At 51.7% G+C, this 26,667-nt stretch overlaps 10 protein-coding genes across 12 annotated transcripts; 5 read left to right on the top strand and 5 right to left on the bottom strand.

The window, feature by feature from the left end:
- Positions 1 to 588: 588 nt before the first annotated feature.
- Positions 589 to 3,626, top strand: PV06_02837 (uncharacterized protein; the record flags this gene model as incomplete). The annotated part of the gene is made up of 5 exons (XM_016403571.1): positions 589 to 604; positions 666 to 1,504; positions 2,630 to 3,067; positions 3,117 to 3,182; positions 3,237 to 3,626. 5 exons carry the CDS (start codon positions 589 to 591, stop codon positions 3,624 to 3,626), a joined length of 1,749 nt encoding a protein of 582 aa, XP_016267468.1.
- Positions 3,627 to 7,311: 3,685 nt separating this feature from the next.
- Positions 7,312 to 8,931, top strand: PV06_02836 (uncharacterized protein; the record flags this gene model as incomplete). The annotated part of the gene is made up of 2 exons (XM_016403570.1): positions 7,312 to 7,673; positions 7,768 to 8,931. 2 exons carry the CDS (start codon positions 7,312 to 7,314, stop codon positions 8,927 to 8,929), a joined length of 1,524 nt encoding a protein of 507 aa, XP_016267467.1. The 3' UTR covers positions 8,930 to 8,931.
- A 141-nt stretch (positions 8,932 to 9,072) lies between these two features.
- PV06_02835 (uncharacterized protein) lies at positions 9,073 to 10,866 on the bottom strand (the record flags this gene model as incomplete). The annotated part of the gene is made up of 1 exon (XM_016403569.1): positions 9,073 to 10,866. One exon carries the CDS (start codon positions 10,864 to 10,866, stop codon positions 9,073 to 9,075), a length of 1,794 nt encoding a protein of 597 aa, XP_016267466.1.
- Positions 10,867 to 11,217: 351 nt separating this feature from the next.
- Positions 11,218 to 13,275, top strand: PV06_02834 (uncharacterized protein; the record flags this gene model as incomplete). The annotated part of the gene is made up of 1 exon (XM_016403568.1): positions 11,218 to 13,275. The coding sequence occupies one exon, from the start codon at positions 11,218 to 11,220 to the stop codon at positions 13,273 to 13,275; it is 2,058 nt and encodes a 685-aa protein (XP_016267465.1).
- Positions 13,276 to 13,504: 229 nt separating this feature from the next.
- PV06_02833 (uncharacterized protein) lies at positions 13,505 to 14,332 on the bottom strand (the record flags this gene model as incomplete). Its single annotated transcript, XM_016403567.1, has 1 exon — positions 13,505 to 14,332. The coding sequence occupies one exon, from the start codon at positions 14,330 to 14,332 to the stop codon at positions 13,505 to 13,507; it is 828 nt and encodes a 275-aa protein (XP_016267464.1).
- Positions 14,333 to 16,000: 1,668 nt separating this feature from the next.
- Positions 16,001 to 16,486, top strand: PV06_02832 (uncharacterized protein; the record flags this gene model as incomplete). The annotated part of the gene is made up of 2 exons (XM_016403566.1): positions 16,001 to 16,048; positions 16,142 to 16,486. 2 exons carry the CDS (start codon positions 16,001 to 16,003, stop codon positions 16,484 to 16,486), a joined length of 393 nt encoding a protein of 130 aa, XP_016267463.1.
- A 353-nt stretch (positions 16,487 to 16,839) lies between these two features.
- Positions 16,840 to 23,282, top strand: PV06_02829. Of its 2 annotated transcripts, XM_016403562.1 has the most exons (3): positions 16,840 to 20,585; positions 20,663 to 21,600; positions 21,671 to 23,282. In XM_016403562.1, the coding sequence occupies exons 2-3, from the start codon at positions 21,435 to 21,437 to the stop codon at positions 23,179 to 23,181; spliced, it is 1,677 nt and encodes a 558-aa protein (XP_016267459.1). In that variant the 5' UTR covers positions 16,840 to 20,585; positions 20,663 to 21,434; the 3' UTR covers positions 23,182 to 23,282. The 2 variants fall into 2 exon arrangements, with proteins under 2 accessions (XP_016267459.1, XP_016267460.1); XM_016403563.1 differs by having other exon boundaries at positions 20,663 to 23,282.
- Positions 16,866 to 18,838, bottom strand: PV06_02831 (uncharacterized protein; the record flags this gene model as incomplete). The annotated part of the gene is made up of 6 exons (XM_016403565.1): positions 16,866 to 16,952; positions 17,003 to 17,067; positions 17,121 to 18,114; positions 18,166 to 18,373; positions 18,422 to 18,514; positions 18,564 to 18,838. 6 exons carry the CDS (start codon positions 18,836 to 18,838, stop codon positions 16,866 to 16,868), a joined length of 1,722 nt encoding a protein of 573 aa, XP_016267462.1.
- On the bottom strand, positions 19,318 to 20,397 carry PV06_02830 (uncharacterized protein; the record flags this gene model as incomplete). Its single annotated transcript, XM_016403564.1, has 1 exon — positions 19,318 to 20,397. One exon carries the CDS (start codon positions 20,395 to 20,397, stop codon positions 19,318 to 19,320), a length of 1,080 nt encoding a protein of 359 aa, XP_016267461.1.
- Positions 23,212 to 26,662, bottom strand: PV06_02828. 2 transcript variants are annotated; one of them, XM_016403560.1, is made up of 3 exons: positions 24,075 to 26,662; positions 23,946 to 24,012; positions 23,212 to 23,874 (listed from the first exon to the last, which is right to left on the bottom strand). In XM_016403560.1, the coding sequence occupies exons 1-3, from the start codon at positions 26,460 to 26,462 to the stop codon at positions 23,738 to 23,740; spliced, it is 2,592 nt and encodes an 863-aa protein (XP_016267457.1). In that variant the 5' UTR covers positions 26,463 to 26,662; the 3' UTR covers positions 23,212 to 23,737. The 2 variants fall into 2 exon arrangements, with proteins under 2 accessions (XP_016267457.1, XP_016267458.1); XM_016403561.1 differs by having other exon boundaries at positions 23,212 to 24,012.
- Positions 26,663 to 26,667: the final 5 nt, after the last annotated feature.

Raw genomic sequence — 26,667 nt, 5'->3', positions numbered from 1 at the left:
CCAGGGCGAGGTAAAGGTCATGATTGCGACTCTATTCTACTCAACTGCGCCAGTGTCAGCATCTACTGGGTTCTGACCAGATAAAACCACCCTTACTCAGCTATCGATCACAAAACTACCTCCCCGAGGCGCATACAACACTGCCATACCTCAGGCCGACCTATCCGCAGGAATAGGGATGATGACTAAGAATGAACGTTTCATGATGGAATACTCCGTGAATGCTTCTCGGATTTAGCGGTCAATTTGTCCATGGTTTCCGAACCGCCTCAACAAATCACAAAACGCCACATCCGGCCCCTAACTCGTTGAGTCCGTTCGAAGCTGAAGGACACGGACTGCAGCAAGGTGGGGGCATGACTCTAGATTGCTTCTACGTTCCCAGATGATGGAGGCTCTGGGCGAAACCCCGGACTTCAGGGACATGGATCGATGATCGAACAGAGTCACTGAGGCTGAGGTAGAACCAGTATTATTGATAAGCAACAGAATTTGACTTGGTCTATTGTCGATGTCAGTGGCCAAAAATATTTCCTCTGAGCTCTTCCTTCACTGAAGCCCACTACGAAACAATTTGAACACGCCGGGATGGACCCCAGTACAGGTAGGGAATAGAAATGCTGCCAATCAAGTGAAATACATGCGCGGTACTGACTCTTGCTCAGGCTATGGATTCGTTTCAACCGAACACAACGACACGTATCCAGCTGTCGACCCGTTGAAAGCCGATCTTAAGGGCAGATATGTAGTCATCACGGGCGCAGCCAGGGGGCTAGGCAAGGCCATGGCCATCTCGTACGCCAAAGGCGGCGCCTCTGGCATCGCCGTGCTAGACCTGCTGGACGCGGCCCCGGTGCAGAAGGATATTCTCGAAGCCGCAAAGGGAGCAGGGCGCACCGAGCCCCAACTGCTGGCGCTCAAAGTCGACGTGACTGATGAAGATTCAGTCGCGCAGGCAGCCGATGCCGTGCAGGCCGCGTTTCCCAGAGTGGACATCCTCATCAACAACGCTGGCTGGATGGCTCCCTACACGCCCATAGGGGAGTCTGATCCGGTCAAGTGGTGGCGCTGCTGGGAGGTCAACGTCAAGGGTCCGTATCTCGTATCGCGCGCCTTCTTACCACTGCTGCTCAAGAGCCAGGAGAAGACATTGATCGTTCTCTCGAGCGTGTCAGCACACTTCACGCTCCCCGGAGGCTCGGCGTACGAAACGACGAAACAGGCCGTGTTGAAGCTCAACAACTACTTGATGGCCGAGTACGGGCCAGAGGGGCTTCTCGCCTACGCGATCGCACCGGGCGGCGTCATGACGGACATGGCTCCGGATTTCCCAGCCCAGTACCATGACCGATTGACAGACACGCCGCAGATGGTGGCAGACACTCTAGTATTCCTGACAAAGGAGAGGAGGGAGTGGTTGGCATGTAGATATGTCGATTCCAGATGGGATATGGAGGAGATGCTGGCCAAGAAGGAGGCCATCATACAAGGCGACCTCTTGAAGGTGAGAATGGCGTTGTGAGACAGGACTGGTTGGTAGTACACAAGAACAAAGACATGTTGGTTCAAAAGGTTCGAAAACAGTGCCATGTAGTCACCCTCGGGTGGACGAAAGTAGAAAAAGCCGAAACCAATGCGAGGATAAGCCACCATAGTTCCTGAGAGCCTCAGACCGGAAAAGAATGTCTCCGAATGAATCTACCCTAAATCATTTGCTCGCTTCCTCTGAAGTTATCCACCTAATTCAGAGCATGCCTCGTCCGTTCTTGCATCTCCGGCCTGATACCAACTGCTAAGCCACCATCGATAGCGATAGTGGCGCCATGAAACATTCCCTGCTTACCCCAGAGTGGGTCCGCTGGGCGCCGTTCCTTCGGCTCGCTGGGACTTACCCAAATAGGAGTCTTGATACAACGGACTTTTCAGCCTCAGGTTTCATTCCTCGTCGACAATATGCTTCCCCGAGTCCAGCGATTCTTAGTGCCCTCTCGCTTAGGCAGATCCCCCACAGGATAGCTCGCATCCGGAAGGGCAGGAGAGCCTGGAAGTGCTTGTCTATACTTTCCACGCATCACAACACCGCTGCCCTCTACCCAAAACACTATTAGTCTCATCCTATCCAGTCTTAGCTATCCCGATTGAGGTATCGCCCATGCGTCGAAACAGCACAAAGTTCAAGAAAAGAAACCCCCTGCATGGGTTTATCTTCGACCCGAAACAGCTATCGGCAATCACGATTCTACGAAACCACCAATAGGAAGCAAGTGAGCGATTACCGTTCCTCGGTCTATCAGTCGGGCACTGAGTATAGTCTTGAAAAAGAGCTATCATCCGTTGATGTATTGGTTCTATCTTCGCTTCAGTATAGTAGGTTTGTTCATTGGCATAGCCTCACAAAGTTGGGATTTCAAATAATTCAAAAGATGTCTCAGCGAACGAGGCGGCTGTAGCATGTGTCATATGAGCAGAGCAGTGAATGGTTGGAAGCTAAATGGAAGTATTCAGTCGCTGCAGTGGAAAGGTATAAGTAGAATGTACGCACTCGGCAACTCATCCCTCTCATCACATCAATCATTTCGTTTGCATCACCACCTGTCTTTCTTTATCTACATCATTATCTTCACCCAAGGCTGGTCCTGTATTGCGCTTCTGGACTTTCACAATGGTTGCGTATAAACCCTTGTTTGTGTTTGGACTTCTCTCCATTGTCGAACTAGTCGCTGGACATGGGTGTATCATTGCTGCAACTGGTGATGCTGGTGGCAATGGCACTGCTCTCGGCATCGACTCGTCGACTCCACGTGATGGCACCAGACGACGTCCCTTTCAACAAGACACCACTCGTTTCAAGGGCGATCAGGCCGATACCTTCGGCGAGACTCTCGAAGGTGGTGATAACGACCCCGAAAGTGGGACTGCTGCTATTCTTGCTGAGAGCGGGGGTACGCTTCCTCAGATCACACCGGGTGGCGAGGTTCAGATGACTCTTCACCAAGTGAACGCCGACGGTGCTGGTCCTTACACTTGTATGATCAATGCCGATGGAGCAGGGACCACGTGGACACAAGTAAGCAAACGGTGATGCTGAGACAAGTCTCTCTCTCTGACAAAGGCAGATGGCCGTAACTCAGCAAGTGCCAGGCAAACGCGGCAGGAATCAAAAAGGCTCCGAGACTGACCATGTAAGTATTGATTCGGGAGATCCTGGCGTCTTGATGTTTGCTAATTGTTGCCAGGCTCTCGCTGCCGCCGTTCCTGCAGGTCAGACCTGCACAGGCGCTGTTGCGGGCCAACAGAATGTCTGCATGGTCAGATGCCAGAATCCAGCATTGGCAGGTCCCTTTGGCGGAGTGGTTCCGGTGCAAATGTCTCAAGGTGCCACGGCTGGCTCTGCTGCCTCAAACAGCACAGTTGCAGCCACCACCAACACGGCCAACAACACAGCCACTGGCTCGGCCTCAGACATCGCTGCGGACAACAATGGCGATGATAATGTCAGCCCGGCTGAAAAGCTCGCGGAGCTGCGTGAAGACGCGCAGAGGAAGCGCCAGGTCCGCCGACAAGTGTCTCGTATCGAACGTGACACAGCCGCCGCAATTGCATACAGACATGGAACACGGTACTGAGGGCAGCTTGTCCAATCCGGGATCAAAGAGAATCTCTCTCGATATCCAAAAGACACACACCCTCCAGTGAGCAACAACTTCAACCCTTTCGAAGATGGATTCATTCCTTCACCTCTTCCTTCTCGGCAAACAACAATGCAACAATGCCGTACACACACTCTCTCTCTCACACATTCTCTTGGCTCTGCATTTGATTGAAGCACGGGTTTCGTACGCTCGACACTCCTTTCGCCAGGCCTGTCATGACAGTTCTGGCAGGAAAAATGATGAGGCTCAGATTGCGGAGGGGTCGACTCAAGCAGCCACCATAGACAGCGCGGCGTCATGGATGTGACCCAACCAAAAATGGGGGTACTCTATCAATATATCACCTCTCTGCAAAATGTGACATGTCAAAATCAGATGGTAATATGTAAAATAAATGAGACAGTACGAACAAACTTCATTGTGATTTTGTATCAGACATGTGTGAACTGCATTCACAACGAGTATGTATGCCATTGAGATATCTTGCTGAGAGACGAGCATAAACTCACAACTTTATACTGCCAGTAGGCGGATGTACACCGTCTCCCTCAGATGTGTCTCTGCCTTCTTTCCCAATCTCCCAACCGCGACCTCGGTACCGAGCAGGCCATATACCGCACCTTCCTGGGGCCATGATGCCGTTCGGGTCCAGGGCGTCCTTCAACTTCTCATTGAATTTCATCAATGCGCCATCGTTCCAATTATAGGTTGCGGCAACCTGATCCTGGAAAAGAATGTGAGTCCGATACTCTCCGTAGCCGTTTTTGGCACAATCGTCAATCATTTCCCGCATGCACATGTCCACGGCCTTTCTTCTTTCTGGGTCATCTCGATCCCAAATTACCAGGACAATCATGTGCAGCTCCCTGAGTCCGACAACAAATGCCAAGAACATGTCGATGCCATGTTGATGATGACGGTCTTTGGCAATCTTCCACAACTTCAACGCATCAGGCCCTCGGGTCGGTGATATTGGGCTGAACCCCATATGGGCTCCGTTCGGAACCCAATTGAGATAGGACAATTCCTCAAAGTCGGGTTCTCCTGAAGAGATTCGATCTCGAGACCAGAAGTAATGGTCTTTCGACAGGGAATTCGGATCGATTCGGCAGGCGCCAGGCACTTTCATAAACTCCTTGTGGATGATGTCGAGCTTGTATTGTCGGATTTGCTTGGGTCCGTAGTTCGTGCCATAGTAAATCCAAGTGCAACGACCTAGTGGCGTAGACTCGAGATGCTTCTGCAGAACATCGTCCGGGATAGCTCCTTCCCCTTCATAAAACTCTTTGCGAGATCCACCACCGACAGCAACTTCGATAATGCTATGACGAATCTGTGCGACGTTTTCGAGGATGTTGGCGATCCGGAGGGGCCGAATGATGTCGATCTGCTAGCGTCAGTAAGTTCACCTCGGCACGTGAGTAACATACAAGCAGCTGGAGGTCATCCTCTTCTTGAAATGTGTACATCTGGAGATAGTAAGCAAAATGTCCCGAGCTCCTCGCTTATATGATGGACTCACAAAACTCTCGTGCTCACCAGGATCAGGCATAAGAGCCATACCAATCTTGGTCACAACCCCAAAGTTGGATTGCGAAAAAAGTCCACTGTGACCTGTAAGCGGAGTGTCAAGTTTGGCTACTTTCGGCCACCCTTACTCTGACATAGGGCCAAAGCCGTAGGGGAAAGTCTGCCAGGTGTTGTTTCCTGGCAAAGCCCCCATTCCAGTTCTGAAGACTTCTCCTGTCGGAAGAACGACCTCCAGTCCAGAGTGAACTCCCCAGTGGTCGCCATATGGAGTGTAGCCAACACCACGGTCTAGGGTATTGCCCAAAATTGACCCGCCACCGAGATCGGGACAGTCGATCCAGACCTTGTAACCTCGCTTGCGAATTTCTTCGTACAGCGCGTAGAACGAAACTCCTGGCTCGACGAGACAAGTACAATCATCAGGGTTGATGTCAAGGATCTTGTTCATTCGCCTTCCGAGGTCGACGACGACGGAGCCACGCACTCTTGGTGCAGCACCACCATATCCCACTGCCATTGTCAACATGGTGTGATGTGCTTTACGGGCTGACGTACAGTTTCTACCCATTGAGATTGGATATATGGGAATCAAATGTTTGTTGGCCCATTTGACCACGGTTTGTACTTCTTCGACACTTCCTGGATACACCGCTGCAGAGGAGACGGTCTCCTCGCCGTCGAGTATCATGAAAGCATCGTGGGTGTTTGGATCTGCGCATAACTTCAGCAATCAGAAACAAGTATTGGAAGGTGCTTTCTAACGCTCCATGTACCTGACTTTCGTTAGTTGCATTACCATATATTCCGGGAGACTGAATGCTTACCATCCATCTTCCAGTGGCTGATCATTGATCTTCACATGAGCTTCTCCCAGAAGTCCAGAGAGCTCGTCGATGGCTTTGAAAAACTGGTCTTTGCTGACACCTTGAGGTATTGCAACTCCCCTTTTCCTCTCGCTTGTTCGCCCCTTGGTCTGATTTTTGGACAGGCGGTCCCTCTCGCGCACTACCTTGTTGACAAGACGCTCAGGGATCCCCGCGTAGTCTGAGGGATATACCGGGACATCTTTAGATAGCGAGATATTGGAGGTATCCATCTTGATATTGGAAGTATCAGGAACGGATCTTCAACACCTTCTCGGTAGATCAAAGCAATGAGACTCCCTGGGGAATTGCAAGATGTATTTCAATCTCCGACGCCCACATAAGGTCAAGTGCTGAACAGGCGGGTGATCGATCCCGCCAGATTCACCCCGTTCTACGGAGTCACCCCCGCAATGTTTGGAGATGGTGTGGGCAAAGCCAAGGTTCCCCACGGGCTGAAGGCACGCAGAGGCTTGGACTGCTGGGAGAAGAGAGGTGAATACGGGAAGCACTCGACCCCATGTTTCCTAAGCAGGTGTGGGTGAAGCGATGTGGGCATTACAGACGAAGACTTTGGGGATGTAGGTGCCATCACCCTTGAAAAAAGAGACTTGCTTCCGACACAGTCAATGCAATTAGGCAACGAATACGGAGTACCCATCGTATTGTCGGTGTGCAATGGGATCCCTTAATCGAAGCTATTAGGCATGGTAGTAAAAACGACATCGTTTTGGTACTTTAATTCAAGACGCGTTGTATTGTAGGAAAGGAATCAAAGTTGATGAGCTCACCGTGTCAACGCGACCAAAATCGACTTGTCCGGAGGTACATTATTCCGTCTCCGTACGAGGCTGTGAGGGAGACTTGATGACTCATCGATGAGAGCTTCGCTGCAGTGGTCGAAGACTCGTCTATCAAAAACATTATACATACATTCAATTTATTCATACTCCATGATCACAATTACGTACAGTCATTATCCGTTCACCAACACGATAAGAGAGACTGCCAAAGAGCAGCCAATCAGCACCTACTTTGTACCTACGGAGCATGGACGCCTTACTGTGTTTGGCTGTTATCAGCCTTATCGAATTTAACCGCTGTTAATTGCGAAAACAAAGAAAATAGCAGTTGATGATGGTGCAAGCTATCATCCACATACAAGACACAATAGTCCAACTGATAAATTGCCCCAATCAACCCCGTACTCCTCCTTTCTCGCTGAGAAGTGGATAGTGTCGCAGTAGGACGCCCTCGATCTCGACATGCACCCTCCTAAGCAGGACGAGGCCAGGCAACGCGCATCACGGGCCTGCGATTTCTGCCACACAAGGGGTCTCAAATGCCGTCGTCGGGCGCCAGATGGAACAAGTCTCGGCCCTGAGGCTGGCTGTCTCACTTGCACCGACTACGGGGCTCAGTGCACCTTGAACCGACCTGTTCGTCGAAGAGGCAGGAAGCCAAAGAAGATAGCAGTCCAGCAACAACAATCACCTGACGACGACGGCGGCGGCGGCGACGACAACCGCGCAAACCACAGCGAGGGGGATCGAAACACCGAACTCGAATCATTGGATGCCATACAACGGCTGATACGAATCTACTGTAACACTACGTACCAGTGCTAGTCAGTAATTGACTCTCTCGCCCTTATCCTGTCTTTGCTTGCTTGGGTGCTGGTGCTGGCGGTGTGCGATAAACGCTGACAAGTTTTCCCGCAGTTTCCCATTTCTGCCGGAGAACGACCTGTTGACGCGCTGGCAGGATGACATCCCGGACCCAGACAGTCCATCATACATGCTGCTGATGGCGCTCTGTGCAGTCAGCTCCCAGGCCGTCGCGCTCAACGCCGTCTTTGACTCCACGTTACTCGAAGGCCTGCCCGACCACGACAGCGGCAGGTACTACTCGGAAGCCGTGTCCAAGATACCGGTCCAGATCGGTCAACCGCAGGACCTTGATTCCTTGCGCTCTTTCGGTCTCTTGGCGGTGTACTCGTTGCTGTACGGCAACCACAGCGAGCTCCACCAGTACCTCGGCCTGTACCATGCTTTGGTCGCTCAGTGCGCCTTCCACGACGAGAGCCGCTGGCCCCGAGACCTCTCGTTGGGTGACATAGACGACCGGAGACGGCTGTTCTGGTGCGTGTACCGCCTCGAGATCCACTCCGCGTGCGTGCTGGGTCACACGGTGCGCATGCCCGAGGCCCAGGTGTCGGTCCTGTACCCTCGCCTGACGCCCGCCATGGCACCCGAGACCTACGCCTGGACCGCGGGCTGGGACTACATCACCGACCTTTTTCGGCTGTTGGAGTACGCCATCTTCAGCCTCAGGGGCTGCAGGAGTCGCAACGCGGTGTTTGCAGCCCTCTGCGAACGACCTTCGCCCGCGACGCTGCTCGACAGTCTGGCTCGACTCAAACAGAACAAACCTCGGATACTATCTTCTCTGTCCGAGCAGCCAGGGTCTGGACCAGAAGATGACGGTAGTAACCAACTCCAAAGTAACAGGTGCAAGTACATGGCCGTCCAGATCGCCTGCACCGAGACTCTGGTCAACATCATGGTCTTGCTCTACTGCCAAGCTCCCGCCCGGGAGGTCATGTCCATCGCGGAGAGCTTCCTCGAAGAAGTGACCAAAGCACCACTCATCATGTTCAAGGTCGCCAGTAGCCAGATTGTACACCAACTGCTCGGCGTTGGACAAATCATCTACAACGCCTCTCTGTACGACAGTGGACTGTATCGATCCGAGGCAAAGCGGCTACTGACGTTCTTGGGAGACTTGGTACAAAATCTGGAGAACGATATCCCCTCAGCAGCTAGAGCAAGGGAACGATTACTGAACTTGGCCGAAGGCTGCGTCATTACGGTTGTACAATGAACTACTTCTTTCTCTAGATGATAAAAACGAAATCTATGTGTGAAATACTTGGTGTTTCTCGTCCAGTGCTGCTTCCTCAAGTATTACAGTGATTGAAGCGAACTACCTACCCACCGCTCGCCAGAACCCCACTGCGACCCTCTTCAACCCTGCGAGACTACCGTCGTAGCCATGTACTTGCGGTAAGCCGGGATGGACCAACGACGGATCCGTTTCCCATACTTGATCATGATCAAAAAGGTCGATGTGCAAGCGATTGATATCATGGCGGCTGTGATGAAGCAGTTCTGGAGGCCCTGGGTGGTCCACCAAGGCGTAATGGCGTAACTAAAGCCAAAACCGATGGTGTTCCGGATCAACATGATCGACACGGTGGTCTCGCCGGCGATTTCTTTGAAGCAGTCCACGTTGTAGCTCACTGCCATCGACCCGCCAGTGACACAGCCAAATGTCAGCATCCCCAAGCCGAAGACCAAGCCGACCCAGTGGATGTTGTGGGCAGCACCAACGCCCCAAACGATGAGCCCGGCCGCAGATATGACACCAGACACCGTCAAAACCCAGAGACGTTGCTCGGGCTCGCGGATACCTTTGTTGCGTCGTGCGAGACGAAGCGCGACCCAGTCCGCCACGTTTCCGGACCACAGGGAAGCGATCGCAGCGCCGATGATGGGACCAGTGTAGACACAGCCCACCAGAGCGGCCGTCCAGTTGTACGGTGCTGAGGTAAGGACGGGACTTGCGGTGCCATTGAGGACATTGTACCATGCTAGATTAATGCCGTAGAGGAAACCAGCCCATGCCACAGTGGGGAAGCGAAAGACCATAATGACGGGACGGTAGACCATCCTGAGCATGTCCATGTTGCTGGGTCGTCCAGGAATAGCCTTGAAAAATGAGTACTTCCTCCATCCCGAGTTGATGCTTTGGTTTATAGTAGAGGCGTCACGCACTGATGTCTCCATTGACGAGGCCTTTGTTGTTGGCGTATCCTTTTCCGAATTGTTGGTGTTATCCTTATCTTGGAGAGAAGCGTTCCCACTCACGTTGAAGTCGATCTCCCTGCTCTCCACGGGACTCTGTCGGAAATAGATTGTCTCCTCCATGAAGAAGAACATGATCACAAAGCAGACCGCGCAGATCATGGCCCCGAAGTGCATGGTCCATCGCCACCCATACGCATCGTTGAACCATCCAGCGACGAGCGGAGCCAGGAAATTCGACCCGAACAAGATGAAGACGTAGAGACCCATGTAAGTCCCGCGGTTGTGGGCGAAGAAGAGGTCAAAGACCGTGACCTCACAAAGAGATTCGATAGGTGAGACGATGATCCCAATTAAAACGCGATGTCCAAACCATTCGCTCGCTGATGTAGAGTACGCGGTCCATACCATCATGGGGACAGTGAGTAACATGCTGGTAAGGTAGACGCCACGTCGTCCGTATGTAAGGGCTAGTGGCTGCCACAGCAAGCATGCGTATCCAAAGAACAAGAACATGACCCCAGTTCCTTGTACCAGATCTGCGGTTGAGATACCCGTGTCTTTTGTGATGTCCGCCAGGACCGAGTACTGGAGGGAAGTAGCAATGCCGGTGCCGAGGACGTACAAGTACGCCATACTCACGGCCAGGTGTTTGCGGCGGTCGGTCCAGTTGAGAGGGTCATTGGGGTCCGTACTTGGCTGGGGGACGAGGATGATATCTCTGTGAGAGGCATCATGGAGGGCGGAGGTTGCTTGACTCGCAATGTCCACAAGTCGTACCGTGCCAGGAACATCGTCTTCTGCGTAGATATTCTCTGCCATTGCAACAATTTGCCAAGTTAATTGCTTTTGCAGATTATGAGACATCTCGAAGCATATGAGCGAGGAGGGCAGACTTATATGTACCATTTTATCGACGTAGAGTCTCCTGGCCACGACGACAAGCTCTGCCATGAATCTGGATTGTGGAGATTCCAGCAATCGTAGTGCATGATTGGCTCGTATGATTTAAAAACTGTTAAATAAAAACCTCGCTTATCAGTAAGACAAAGTTGTTCGGAGTAGTTTGCAACTGTTAAAAGGGTAAAATACTGGCTCATACCCATTGGAAAAACTGATAATTTATTTCGCCGTTCAAAATAGGTATTAACAGTTTGTAATATAAAACCCTGTATTGATAGGGGATAGACAACATACCAGTAGATATTACCAGACATAAATTGCTCGAAGATATCGTTTCTGCCCTTCATCTCTTTTTACATTTCATCGAAGTGAACCTTTCGTGCCAAATACTTGCCAGAGAAAATGGGTTCCATCAGCAACCAACAGGACTTCTCTGGTCCGAAAGCCACAAGGGCTCTATCCATAGTGGAAGCAACCATTGCGGAACTTGCCTCTGCACTCTCAGGAGGTCACACTAACAGCGTTGAGCTCACTGCAAAGCATCTGCTGCGGATTGCAAAGTATGACCGACGTGGTACACTGTTGAACGCGATACCTATTATCAATGAGAATGTTTTCGACGCTGCTCAAGCCTCAGACCAGCGCCGAGCTTCAGGCGGAACATTGGGCCCGTTGGATGGTATTCCATGCACCATCAAGGACTCTTACAAAATCCAAGGCATGACCGTGGCTTCGGGATCTCCCGCATTCCAAAACTTGATCGCCAACGAAGATGCATTCACCGTCAAGAGACTCAGAGAAGCCGGGTCAGTCATCTTGGGTCGAACAAATATGCCTCCAATGGCTGCGGGTGGCATGCAACGCGGCGTTTATGGCAGAGCTGAATCTCCTTACAATGCGGAATACCTCACAGCCGCCTTCGCTTCTGGGTCGTCAAACGGATCGGCCACTGCCACTGCAGCGAGCTTTGGTGTCTTTGGCATGGGCGAGGAGACCATCTCGTCCGGTCGTTCGCCTGCTTCCAACAATGGACTCGTCGCATACACTCCGTCGAGAGGTTTGATCTCCATCAGAGGAAACTGGCCTTTGTTCCCTACGTGCGACACCGTCGTTCCCCATACGAGGACTGTCGAAGACATGTTTTCCTTGCTCGATGTCATCGTCGCAAGGGACGACAAGGTTACTTGTGACTTCTGGAGAGAGCAGCCTTTTGTCAATCTTCCAGATGTCGAGACTGTTCGTCCCAAGTCATACCACGATCTGTCTTCATCGACAGCACTAGCTGGAAAGAAAATCGGCGTTCCGAAAATGTACATTGGTGGTGTCGATTCTGACCCTACGGCAAGAAAAGTTCATACCCGCCAGTCCGTGATCGATCTCTGGAAAAGAGCCAGGGAGATATTGGAGGGTCTCGGTGCTTCGGTTCAAGAGGTTGACTTTCCCATCGTCACCAAATTAGAGGCACCGCGCCCTAGTCAGCAGGATGTGGACCCGATAACACCACCTCACCACAGTGAAATTGATATGTGCCAGCTCATGGCCTACGCCTGGGACGACTTTCTCGTCAACAACGGTGACAAGAATGTCGCAACAAGCCTGTCACAAGTAGATTCGGCAACAATTTTCCCTCAGCCACCTGGAACGATTCCAGACAAATACGACTCCAGTGATCCGCTGGTTCGCCACACTGATGTTGTAGCGCATGTTACTGGAGGTCGCATTCCCACATACGACATCCCTGGTATGGGCCAAGCTCTGAAAAACCTCGAAGCTATACGTAAAGCGGACTTCGAGGACTGGCTTGACTCCCAGGGTCTCGACACAGTAGTCTGGCCATGCAATGCCGATGTGGGAAAAGCAGATGCCGATGTCAACGAGGATTCCGCTGCAGAGGCATGGCGCAATGGTGTTCTTTACTCCAACGGAAACTGTGCCATACGCCAATTCGGTATACCAACGGTCAGCGTGCCAATGGGCGTAATGGCCGACACAAAAATGCCTGTCAGTCTCACCTTTGCTTCCAAAGCGTACGATGACAGTAATCTGTTCCGATACGCCTACGCCTTTGAAAAGGGGAGCAACCTGCGGCAGGCACCCATGAGGACGCCGACATTGATCACGGATTCCGTTGCTCTTAGCGCGCAAGAGAGCAAACTTGGATCAACCCCACCCGAATTGGGCTTGGAAGCAGAAATCCTTAACACGTCAGAAGGAAAGAAGCTGCGGATTCTGGCGACTGTCCACGAAGATGACATCTCTGCTCTGAAAGTCTACGTCGACGGCGAGGAAATAAAAAACGTGCATGTTGTGGATGGCAAGTGGCGAGTGAACTCGAAGGTTCTGAGCGTTTGGAATGGTCGAGTCCATGAGAAAGGAGTTCCATCACCGGAAAAGACAATGGTCATTGCGTTGGCAAAGGGAAAGAATGGAAGGTCTTCCGCCAGAATGCTGTTTCTGTAGACTAACATTGACAACATGTTGCCTCATATATGATTGAAGGTATCTGTTCGACGACATGTGGTAGTTCGCATTCAAGAAAACAAAAATCAGAGAAACATCAGTTACTGAAGATCCTGCTCCGCGGTGCCGACCATACAGGACTATTTTTCTTGACAAGACATCGGCTCTGCGAGTGATTATTTCCGTCTGATATTGACAAGAGCATCCGCAGGAAAGACAGTAAGTTTCATCATGCTGCCAACTTTGTATGAGGCGCTGCAATCGGAATTTCTGTCACCATGACTCCTTTTTGCATCGCGACAGGTTTTCGTTTCAATGAATCATTAACACCATACTTGGCAATCTTCTCCAGACCTTCTCCAGCAATCGTGACTGCCGCAAGACGCTCAACAACAGGGGCGAATTGCGCTCCAGCAGTCTCACCCGACAGGTATTGGTAACTAGTGTCGGAAATAGGCTGTTCAAGGTTGCTATTGAGCGCATGCTGGACCATGGTTTCATGGACATTGACTAGGCCATTCAGCTCCGAGGCCTGGGTATGAACCCCGTGCATCATGCCTTGCATGAAATCTCCTGGATTGGTAACAAATGCATGGGCCTCGCCCGTCAGGGTTGGATCAACCAGGTTTGCCGAACCCTGCAGCCCGTACTCAGCAGTCTCATTTGCTGCGATGACGCCAGCCTCTTCCAGACCAAACATGATACCCAATGTCAGTGAGTAGATCATGATGTTGACGGCAAGAGGAATAAGCTTGTCACGCTTCTTCTTTTCAGGCAGAGGAAACCCTTGAGCTTTCATCGCCTCGACGACAAGATGGTACTTCTTCTTGGCGATATGACGTTGTCGAAGTCCGATGAAGAGACCAAATCCAGTACCACCGCAGGTAGGGAAGAGTAGTAGGCTGCAGATGGTGATCTTGACTCCAGTTGAATAGATGCGGCGACGTTTGAAGGTCTCTCGCTTGGCAAGCTCAGCATACAACTTGCCGTCGGCATATGTCTGGACTCGTTGCTTATACGCGTTTTCGTCAAAATAGAAAATCTCCTTGAAGGCCATTTTCGCGATGATCAATTTGATAGTCAATCGTAGGACAGAAGTAGGCTAGGGCCAGATGATCAGATAGATCCGCAAGAGCAGCCGTCCTTTGGCTCAACACTTGGTATGATCTTTGTCGTACGGTAGCGGCGCAGGCATGGCCATGGTCTCCTTTTGTACCTCTTTCTGTGAGCGAGCACTGAACCCTGCCGTCCCCATGCTGCCCGATTTGTTAAGCGACCCTCCATCACTGACACTGACATGTCAGCCGCATAAGGCTGAGAAGTCCTTCGGTTTGTGTGCAAAGGACCATATGATTTGTCAAACTCTGGCTGTAGTCTTGCAGAGTAGAACCTCTCAAAGTAGTTCAACTAACAGTATGCATTCTAGGCTATCCTTGAATCATGGACACGGACGCCTTTCTTCTTGAGATTTCGTTCAAGAGACAGGAAGGTTTGCAGCTTCACGGAGTAGAAGGCGAGACCTACCTGCCGTTCGATAAGGCTGAACAATATTTCGAAAGCTTTGTGGCGCCTGTCGGATATGCAGCTTAGCGAGTTGAGCGATGTTTGTTCGCTAAGTCTGAAACCGTGGCGCGATCTAGACGAAATGACAATGCGTGAACTCGTCTCGTCCCATCAAAATTTGGTTTTCGCATCGTGCGCCGTATTGATTTCGTTGGCGCTTGCCAGGAGCATTTTAGCAGTATTGCCAGGGGCTACCAGTTGCTGGCATGATGACAGGGTCAGCGATAACTTAGGGTCTCGATGTATAGTAGGCTTAGCGAAGCTTTACTCGCAATGTGTCAAGGGAGCAGGGTTTGTAGCCTTCCTGAGGTCCAGCCTGGTCCCGGCGGAGGCGCTGAGGAGTTGTGGTCCGTGGTCGTTGCTTCGACTCTGGCGTGCCATCTGTAGTGGACATGTGGCCTAGTGGACAATCCATCGTTAAGGAGATTGGTGCACTCCTTCCAAGGGTCACTGGGCTCAATTGGGGTTTGCAATCGTGCGTGTCGAAACATCGTAGCGAGGGACACCGGGTCAAGTTTTGTGTGTGTGAGATGATGGCAATCATCACAATCCCAGTCTAAGGCTAGCGAGAAGCCAGCTGCAAGTACGCAGTAGGGGCCTGATAAAACAGGGCGAAAAGAGCCGATCGAATATTGGCGGACCAGAATTCCGGCAGTTTAGCGCTTCCAGTGCCGTCACATCACTTTAGCAAAAGAACCTTTGCAGGCGCGTTTAGCAAGATAGATACCCCTAGGAGTACTGGACATGCTTTGGCCTTCGTGTTGACAATATTCAACAGTCTGTCGAATTCACCGAGGAATTCTTCTTCACCAGTATCGTGGTTACTTGTTCGAGCACAGAAATCGATTCGTCGTTACATTCGCAGATCTCGGGGATGGTAGATTGCATCACCAAGCACATGTTCCCCGCGGGGCGATGGCTTCAATGTAACCCCTCGTTAAATAGTCCAGGGTCTGCAGAGCTTGTGGCACCAAACGAGGCCTGGGCCCATGCCCATATAATCATCGACGTTTCGCTGATCGCCAAAAATGCGCATGCTTCCAATGCTTGATCAAAGCTTGGCTGCCAACTCAATCGTCGACTTTGCTATTCATCATCTTCCATCTCTCCGGTCTTGAACTCCAATCTGGGACTCGTCAGGCAATTGAGCTGGCTGGGTCCGATGGCGAATTGGAGCAGTAGTGTGCCTGCGGGCATCCTGGGCGGACTCGTACGTTGTGCCTTCTCATTGTCGTCGAAGAAGCAGATTTCTAGTACCGTGTAGCAATGGTATACTTCCGATGCTGACCATCAACTCCTGCAGGCCGGACTCATGATCATCTTCATCTGGTGGTGGTTCCCTCGCACCTGGAGAAAGGGCGTGAAGCAGGAAAACGCCCAACTCGATGACGTGGAGATTCAGGCGGAAAGAGAAATGGTGATTCAAAATGCGCGAAACATAGTCGACAATTACCGCGAAACACTCAAGTTGCGAGAATTAGCCAAGAATGCAAAGACACAATCAACAGAGATTGCCGTGGAGGAACAACCCGGGATGCTTGAACCTGCTGCCGAAGAAGAAGAATCAGCACCGGACCAAGCAGGGAATGTCAGGACCAGTTCGAACCCACCACGTCCTGGTGCCAGATCTGGCAGCCCAACCTCTTGAGACAAACTCTCTCTTGCTATATGATGTATCTTGCCGGCATGGGGCGAGGAACTTATCGCATTGATTTAGTTGGGATCTTCGGCAACACTCTGGTTTCTGAAGCAAGGCACGAGAGAGGCAACAAAGGAGTCCGGCGTTGGTCTGTGAGACTTGAAACGGCAATGAAGTGTGAAGCAATGCGTACGAGTTGAAATGAGCATCTCTTTTTAAATTGACGCAGTCGGTCTTGTATGTATTTGAAGATCTCGCCAGAAATGCAAAGAACCTCAAGCCTTGGCAAACGTGACTACGGTTTTTATTTTCTTTCCTCAGCATCCTCGTATAACTTGAACAAAATACGGAAATTGATGATTATTGTCCTGTCTTACTCCGTACTATCTTACATTTTTCCACGTTGATTTCGGTACTTTGCAGGCCAGATGCCCTGTTTTCCAGGCGACAAAATTCCTTGGGGGTCCAGAGTATCCTGGAGAACTGTTAGCAACCCATGGAATATATGGACCTTGAGGACTTTACCTTCAGTCTCTCGACAAATCTCCGGTATGCGTGATCATTAAAGTCGTAGCAATCGGCCACAAGATCTGCAGCAGAATCAGCGGCTGTACCAATTTTTGGAGACGAGGATTTGGCTTACCCATATAATTGACATGTGACCGGTACTTGCTGAAACCACGCTTTCGGCCCTCCTGCAACAGGGTTCGGAAGATGATATCAACCGATTTCCTATGGTCGGGATTGGTCTTGTCGAAAACCATCATGTTGACAAAAATGACATGTCGTTCATGCATGAAAAAGTCACAGAACAGGTCGAAGCCTTGTGATTCACAAACCTTCCGTGCTGTCTTCACCCATTCGAGCACTGTTTTGCCGGAGGATGGAATGATTGGTGAGTAGTCTGCGTGGGCACCGATGCCGACTCGATCGGTGGGCAACCGATATTTGACCATGGGCAAACTCCACAAGCTCGGCACTCCGACGAAGAAGCCACCATGAGGGTCAGGAATCGAGGTCGCTTCGAGGAGCTCATCATTCTCGCCTGAGAAAATATGTCCCTGGAGCCGATCCACCGAGCCTGGCGCGGCTTTGCCAATGATCCTCTTTAGCTCGTTGAAATGTGCCTGGACAACTTCTTTCGCTCCGTACAGACCAAACTTGACATTCCAGTATCCGAATCCGAGCTCTTTTTGAAGCTCCTTCAATCTCCAGTTGGGGATTGGTCCTTCCTTGGGATACAGCTCGGCGCGTTTTCCAGTCATTCCCAACCACTCCACGATGTTAGAAACATAAACGGTGTTCGGCAGTAGCCCGTCTCGTCGTAACGCGCCAAAGATCTCAACAATGGTCTCAACATCTTCGAAGTTGGGCATATCAAAGGAGCACGACATATATGCCTGTGGTTGCGGATGAAGCCATATTCCAAGCTTTGTGACAATGGCAAGATTGCTCTGAAGGAAAAGGCCTTCTATCGAGGGGCCGAATGTGAATTTCGACAAGTGGGAAGATGGTGAGTTTGAAATAGCAAATTGGCCGGTTCGCACGACGTCTCCATCAGCAAGCATGACTTCCAGTCCACAGATGTGTTGATGATGTGTTGCTGTTGGTGTGAAGCCTGTTCCACGATCGACCGTCTGTTCCACATGTCAGCCAAACCCCTCAGAGACCAGATACGGCACACATACATTGCCAACGACACTTCCCCACCCCAACGACGGGACACTGGGCCACACTCGGAGCTTGTGTTTAGTGCAGTAATCGTGAAGATCGGTGAATGTGACGCCGGGCTCGACGACCGCGTAAGAGAACTTGTCGTTGACTTCAATGATCTTGTTCATCCGATGCAGGTCCAAGGCGAGAGAACCGTTGAGCCTGGGAGCAGGCCCACCATACCTGGAAATTCAATCAGCGGTGGAACCGTGTGCAGCAGCACAGACATACCCGAGATTCTTGCCGCGTGAAAAGGTCCATACGGGGACCCCGTACTTGTTGGCGACGCTCAGGACACCTCGCAGCTCCTCTTCTGAGGCAGGGCTAGAGTATTGTCAACGGATGTTCAGGTTTCCCTCATGCAGCTACATACCATACGGCACCACTTGGCATACGTCTTTTGCCTTCATTCTCCCACAGTTCGTAAGGATCAACGTATTCCTCCAGCGAGGCGCCTGTGAAGACATAGTCTTTGCCAACAACCTTTTCAAACTCTGCAATGGCAGAATTGAAGTCCTGCTGGCTGACTCCGGGAGGAAGGACACTCTCCAGAGGTTTCAGAAGCTTTCCAAGAAACAAGGCACGGTGATTTTCTTGGTAGTCGGGATCTTGATATCGAACGGGGAATTTAACATCGGCGGAACCCATTTCTGCCTCCAGAGACAAGACACCCTCGGCCAGAGAAAAGTTTCAAACTGCCTGTTATATGGATTGACGACCTCTGCGATACGGAGTTGCCAAAGAAAGGGACAAGGTTATAATGAAGACTTCTATCAATCATCAAATGAATCCCGACTTGGCCAGAAGCAAGGAGATGGAGTGTTCCACGCACTCTCCAGCCTCCAGCTCCAATTGGGGCAGTGGCATCTACCCCAATACGAGTACATGCCTCACCAGCCTGGACCCAACCCCACATTTACCGTATACATCCCAGTTTCTTCTGACCGGGGACGGAAGCCCCGCCAACTCGTTGCTCCAGCGAGGCTGTTTGTGCCTAGCCCTATGCTACACTACCAAGCCACACCGAGCCCGTGGGCACCGGACTTGTATTTCTGGGGGGGTTTTGCGATACCCAAGGACCAACTAATCTGCCGACCTACGCCTTCAACACAACCCCCTCAAATAGCTCACTCTGGGGTCCAGTAATTCTCCTCGGTCACTTTGGCCGTATCAAAGACGTATTTCCCAGTTTGGCGACCAATGGGGTCTTGAAATCCGTTTTCGGTCTGGAGTAGGTACTGTGACGGATCCTGTGTCATATTCAGATAGAATGGCACGTCCAGGCTGTTCAGGTCTCCCTCAACCCACTCCACTCCTTCGGTCGATATACCTTTCCATTCTTGTTCGATTTTGGCTTTCATTGACAATGGCAATTTTGTCGTCATGGGGCACTGATACCAATGTGCGAAATAATCGACGGCCAACATGATGCGGTGACGATCACTCTTGTTCGGCATCCCAGCATGCCACAGCCGAAGATCCCGGAAACAGATGCTGCCCTTTTTGACTTTTGGTTGCACAGGTGGTTTTACCTTTGCTTGCCTCTGGAGATACTCCTTTTTGATCCATCCTTTGGCCGGCGTGACCTGCTGCTCACTTTGAGGATACGCATTGTGTGTCCCACACCAGACTTCTGTCACTCCGTTTTCGGCATCTGAATCTTGGAGATAAATGTTCATGACGATTCCAAAAGGAATTTCAGGATAGGCGTGATTGACGTCGCTGTGGACAGCTTGACGACCGGTGCCTCCTGGACAAGCGACGTTGCTATTAATGAAACGAAGCTCAGGTTTTGGTCCGAGAAGATTTTCCACCACGCGGATCATATGCGGATTGGCGTAAAAGTCTCGATCAAGCCATTCTGGTGTCAAGGGAGGGATCTGGCTGACGTTCCCAGTCGAAGCACCCTGGTTCCAGTGCATGTGCTTTCTCTTCAGGAATTCTTCGTTATCCCGGACCATCCGCTGGTACAGTCGATCAACCAGGTTTCCATCGATCGCATTTTCCATGACCACAAAGCCGTCTCTGTGAAAGTACCGGAGGCATTCCTGTATCGTGTCGGACTTTGTTTCTCCTGAGTGAAGCTCTTCGTCGCTCAGGCGAATGATGACCGGGTTGTCACCATGTTTCTCGACGTCGGGGATCAATGCTCCATGAGCATATCTCGACCTCCCTGCAGGCTGCTCACCCGTAGCTGAAGGTGCCATGGTCGAGCGTTATGTCAAACGAGATAACGGAATGAGAAAAGCTTGTTGTGAGAGAGAAAAATCAGGGGTTTATGGGATGCACGAGCGATTGTGATACAAGTCTCTCAAACCGAGTCACACGCCGAGTACGAAGTTCGGCAGAGACGGCAACTTCTGGTGTCTTCATAGCTCCAGTCTATGAACACAATGTACGTGTAATGTCTTCCAGGCAGGCTAACAAATGTCTTGGTACATGCATGCGTGACGTTCTAACCGACGGTAATAGGTATTCAAAACCCAGTAACCTGGGCCCCATTGACCAACTAATTTAGCCTAATGACCGTCCCATGGGGTAATTGTTTGCCGGGGACACAGTCGATATACTCGCCCAACCTATCACCATCTCTCCTCATTCAACAGACCCTCCTTACCCGACCACAGGACTCAATTACATTGTCTGCCAAATGCATAGGCTATGGCAATATGGATCCCAGACATGGCATTGCTTTGCCCGTGACTTGCGAAAAGATGCAAATCTTTCCCAACGGAGAAGTTCAACAGAGAAGCTATCTCATCCTTTCAGACATTTGACTAGCAATAGCATCGGCCACTCGCCGCTGCGCCGCCACAACTCTACCAAGGCGGGATCCGATACCGTCGACTCACGAACTTCAGACGACGCCCATTGGAGCCATGGAGGAGGACACAAGCTGGAGCAATATGATGAGATACCAAGTCGTCAATCGAGCATACCATGCACATCACGCGCTCCAATAAGGACTCGTCAAAGGCTTTGGTACCGGTCCACAGTGCGACTACAACGACAAAATCCAATGCTGCTCTCTTCGGTGTTGGTGCCTTTGTCAGATTTCTCGCGTACAGATCTCGCATATCTCCAAGTTTTCGAGTCCAAAAGTGTGGAGGTCGCAGCTGACCTAGTTTGTGGTTTCCCGACAGCCGACCCGGGGCAATGAGAGTACAAAGGAGCCTGGATCCCTGACCTTTCCCTTGACCGATACACACACAGCACTCCTACAGGCCGTGGACAGCAAGTTGAGATGGTGCGCCTGTTTTCTGGAAGCTCGACGCCCGAGCACGTCGTCGTCGGTGGTAGACAGTATCCTCAAGTGACGTGGTACAAGAATGGTGCCTTGATCCACCTCCATTTCTTGTGCGCGATACTGCTACTCTCCTCGGCGACAAACGGCTACGATGGATCGATGAGTGTGTACCCGTCCTCGAATTTCGGACATCTGCCCCAGCTAGCTGACTGACTGACGATACGTTACTTCAGTGAACGGTCTGCAAACCTTGAGCTATTGGCGAGATGCATTCGACCGCCCATCGGCGTCGACGCTGGGCCTGCTTAATGCCATCTTCTCAGTTGGCCAGGTCGTGGGATTACCCTTGGTGCCCTTCCTCGCCGACCACATCGGACGCAAATGGACCATTCTCCTGGGCAGCTCACTGATCTTTCTCGGGGTCATCCTGCAGACCGTGTCGATCAACATCGGCATGTTCATCGCGGCCCGGTTCATCATCGGCCTCGGCATAGTCTACACGCAGAGCTGTTCGCCCATGCTCATCACCGAGCTCTCGCACCCTCAGTACCGGGCCCGGCTGACGACCATCTACAACACGCTGTGGTACCTCGGGTCCATCATCGCCAGTTGGACGACGTACGGCACGCTGAAGATGAAGAGCGACTGGTCGTGGAAGACCCCCAGCATCCTGCAGGCCTTCCCGTCGGTCATCCAACTGTTCCTGATTTGGTTGGTGCCCGAGAGTCCCCGGTACCACATCGTCAAGGGGAGGCACGAGACGGCGAAGAAGATCTTCCAGCGCTTCCACGGCCCCGCCTCGGGCCAGGAGTTCGTCGAGAGCGAGTACCAAGAAGTCCTCGAGACCATGGAGCTGGAAAAGGAGTTTGCCAGCCACGGCATCTCGGAGATGTGGTCCACCAGGGGCAACCGACACCGACTCCTCATCGTCGTCACCGCCGGGATATTCTCTCAGACGGCGGGCGCGAGCATCGTCAGCTACTACATATTCTTGGTCCTGAACCAGATCGGCATCACGGACTCGGACACGCAGCTCATCATCAACGGGTGCATCACCATCTTCAACATGACCGTCGCGACGGGCATGGCCTTCACGGTCGACAGGTTCGGCCGCCGCCCCCTGTTCCTGACCGCCACGTTCGGCATGTGCCTCGCCATGACCGGGTGGACCGTGGCCAGCCAGCAGTCCCAGACCACGGGGACGGCCGCGGCGGGCCGGGCGGTCATCGCCCTCATTTTTGTCTTCAACCTGTTCTACAACTTTGCCTGGTCGGGCTTGTTGATCGGCTACGTGGTCGAGATCAGTCCGTTCTATCTGCGCTCTCGCTACCTCACCATCATGTTGCTGAGTGTCGCCGCCGGGTCCTTCTTCTCGAATTACGTCAACCCGGTGGCCCTGTCCAACATCGAGTGGAAATGGTACCTCTGTTACATCTTTTGGTTGGTCATCCAATCCGTAGTCGTGTACTTCTTCTACATCGAAACGAAGGGGCACACCCTGGAGACCATCGCCGTCTGCTTCGACGGGGAAAGTGCCAAGGTCGGCGGCGAGGCCGCCACGGCCAAGGGGAGAGAATTGTTGAATAATCTGGACTCTCCTACCAAAGTGGCCACCGGTGTACACGTGGAACACACAAGTGGAGGAACAGAAACAACGACGTCTCCTCGACCGGACTCGTACCCGCGGTCGCAGTCTCCGTCTCAGTCTAACGAGGTGGACGTAGAAGAAGTCAAGACAACCTAGGGTAGATGTATAGATCCTAGATGTCTAGATGTCTAGATGCTTTTTAATCGTCCATACAATCTATTTTGGGGGTTCGAGGGGAGCATTTGGTTTTTATGCAGACAAATTCAGCCTCGTCAACCCTCATTTCATGATAATATACCTACCTAAATAGGGTGAATTTCTGCGTTGAAACTTCATGCGTGAGTTATGCGAGTAACAGGCCTAAAAAGATTTGCAGAGACCGGCACAGAAAAACAAACTCGACAGCCTGATAAACCACTCCAATGCCACCCGGCCATGTATCGTTCTAAGGCTCTGTCCGACACGACCGACAAGTAATCCAAACCACCAGGCTTTCGTGATATATGTGCTTGCTTCGCTCCATTCTCAACACCATCTCAACGACGACAGCACGGTACTTTGTTGTTATAGGATCCTCCTACATTCTGTAGGCATCATCCAAACCAAAAGAAAGGCCAGGTATTCTCCACCAATTGATCCAAGAAAGTGGTTATTGTATGCTCGTCACCTCTCTAATCAAGAGGTAACCATCCCCAAAGTCTTTTGACAACCCTCAGACTATCTTAAACACCTTTTTACAATAAAAGAAGCAAAACAGTCCAAACACGGCCAAAGCCGCAGTGGTGCCCCAGAACCAATTGAGATTGTCCACTTCTTGACCTGGAACCTTGAAATTGCCTCCAAACATGCCTGAGACGATTCGAGTCAGCAAAGAACAACACTTCGTCCTGCTAGGGCCTGCATGATCCACCACTACTCACCTGTCACTATATTCATCGGCAAAACAATGGTACCCAGTACTGTCAGCTTGCCTAGCACGTCCGAGGTCTAATCGAAGGCAAAATTGTCAGCATATTGTTCCAGAAAAACACAAACCGACAGAGGCATACCTTTTCTTGTCTTTCGTTCATATGAATGCTGACTTGGGCAAGATAATTGCCATGCGCTCTCGACAAAAGGGTTTCGTAGTGCGACAAGTTGCCAGTCATGGTCAAAATGTGATCTTGGATATCGCCTAAGTACAGGCCAATCTCGGACTTGGGCGCAACCTCCCATTGTTCATTGCAGCGCTTCGCGAAACCCTTGATGACATCGGCCTTGGTGCCCAGCAGTCGGTAGAGTGTCATGACCTTCTTGCGGCATTCACCGATTCTCAACAGCATGTCGATACCACTGATCTCCGGCTCGTCTCTCTCCTTGTCCTTCTCATGATGCTTTTTGGCACCATGGTCGCCGGCGAGCTCGTTCGTATTTTGGAACGACTTGAGAATCTGGTCGTCAATGACATCGACTTCTTGCTCGATGCCCGTGATCAAAGGTTGATACACGTCGGTGATATCGTCGATGATGGCATACGAAATCCAGTCGGCACTGAGGATCAAGTAGTCCGACAGCTGCCGAATCCTCCGCCGGACGTTAGCTGGATGAGGGATCTGAGAGAAGTGAAAGGTCAGGATGCCATGGCGGAACACACACATGTACATGTTGATGGGTTCGAGATAATCTTCGCTCTGAGGGTCCTGCTCAAAAGTCCTGTAGTTGATGAAGTAGTAGTTGCGGAACAGCTCGACCTTTTCGCGTGCTTCTTGCATCATGATATCTTCCGAGGTGAGTGCATGAATCCCGAAAGTCTTACAAAGCACTCGCATTTCCTGTTCGGTTGGGGAAGTGACGTCGAGCCAAAATGTAGGTCGGGGCCCGTACTTCTTTGGCTTCGGGGCGCGCGTTGGTGGTGTCTTCTTTTGCGGTGATGGTGAATTTGAAGCTCTCCTGGGCCCCTTGTCGACATCAAGTCTCGACCTCACGGCCTCGGAGAGATTCGACATGCCAGCGGGTCCCGCCGTGCCGTTTGCACTTTTGGGACTGTGTATCGTGCTCGAATTGTCCAGCGTCTGGCTCGCGGCCGTATGATCTTCATCCTCACTGCTGCTCGAGTCAATGAGCTCTGGCGGGTCGGGGATGAACAATTCGCGGAAAGAGCCTCCAGGCTGTACCAACTCGGAGATCGTTTCGGCGTGGATGGTGCTCTCAAACTCCTCGTTGAAGTAGGTGTATCGATACTGGCGGTCTTCTTCGATGCGGTGCCAGGCATTCTTGACCGGACGCAACCGTCCTTCCACAAATACAGGTTCGCTGATTTTCTTCGCCCTTCGTTCCCCAGCATCTCTTGCCTCCTTCTCAATGCGGCTCCATTCGTCAAGCACCCAGAGTTGAGGCCACTCCCGCTCTCGGCGTTTCCTCCGTCCGCCACCAGCAGGAGGACCAGTTGCCTGGGTGTGGTTATAGTAGTCACCCGCCTCTGAAACCTCGTCTCCGGGAAAACAAACGTCGCCTTCGACGCTGAGATGACGCGAAATGCCCTCAGGCCGCAGCCTTGGGCTCGGAGGGGCTGAATTAGGATCCTGGTTCCGATCATCCTCAATATCAATCAAAACATCCTTGTTCATATCCAGTGCCGGCCTTCGACTATCGGGAGATCGAGTGAGGAAGCTGCCGTCGTGGACCATCACGTCACCATAGTGTGGCTCGAGTGTAGGACTCGGAGGCACGGATGGAGGGTTGTTGACATCGTAGTCCTGATCGCCCTTGGGATAAGAAGCGCCGTTGACATTGAGACGCTTCTTCTGTTTTCGCGACGACGACGAGATGGTAGAAGTGTGTGACTTTCTCCGAAACAGACCGTAACCTGCCTCAGCCGGACTCTTCTTCTGCGACTCGCTGGCGATCAACGGCGTCCGATCAGTAGCGGCTTCGATGTCCGAGTCAGGAAGGCTGGTGGTGTCTTGCTGGCTGCGATGTCGCCTCCGCGTGAGAGCTTCAGGTCTGGGAAAGGCACTGCTGCGGTATGAGGTTGCAAAGAGGTTGGTGGTCAATCTGCTGTCTCTCCTGGGCCGCAGAATTGGCTGCGCTCGGTGGTCAAGAAGGGCCTCACTATCCACGCTCGCACCGCTCAGGTTTCCCTGTGGATTCTGGTAAAAGGGTCGTCTGGCGGAGGCGGATGTGGCAACAAGCTGAGACTCTTCAATCAAGGGATCGTCGTGAGGTCCATCACCGACGCTCTGAATAGCTGATGTTTCTGACGGGGCAATAAAAGACTGTCGTCGAGTCCTCCTCTTCTTGCCACCCCTGTGTTTCTTCTTCTTTTTGCCATCTGGATTGGTGGTGGACTGGTCCTGGGCGGCAGAGGAAGGATTTGGTCTCGAGGGGGTAGGATCACGTGATCTATTTGTAGGATGCTGGGAGGGTTGGCCTCTGTTGGGAGGAGGGAGAGGGTGCATTGATATGGGGTGGGTGGGTGGATGATGCGCAGGTGAGAGATAGCCAGATACTGTGCTGGGTAAATGTCTGAAGATACCTCCTCCAGGTTGAAGGGTAAGTAATAGCCAAAGGTAAAGAGGTGATGATTTCACAACCCAACAAAAGTCTAAGAAAGGTATCAAGATATATCCCCAGAGTTATTCATTGTTTTGTGTCTTTGGTTTG

This window comes from Exophiala oligosperma, assembly GCF_000835515.1.
Source record: "Exophiala oligosperma strain CBS 72588 unplaced genomic scaffold supercont1.2, whole genome shotgun sequence".
Taxonomy (NCBI): Eukaryota; Fungi; Ascomycota; class Eurotiomycetes; order Chaetothyriales; family Herpotrichiellaceae; genus Exophiala; species Exophiala oligosperma.
This window is presented reverse-complemented; position numbering and strand designations above follow the sequence as displayed.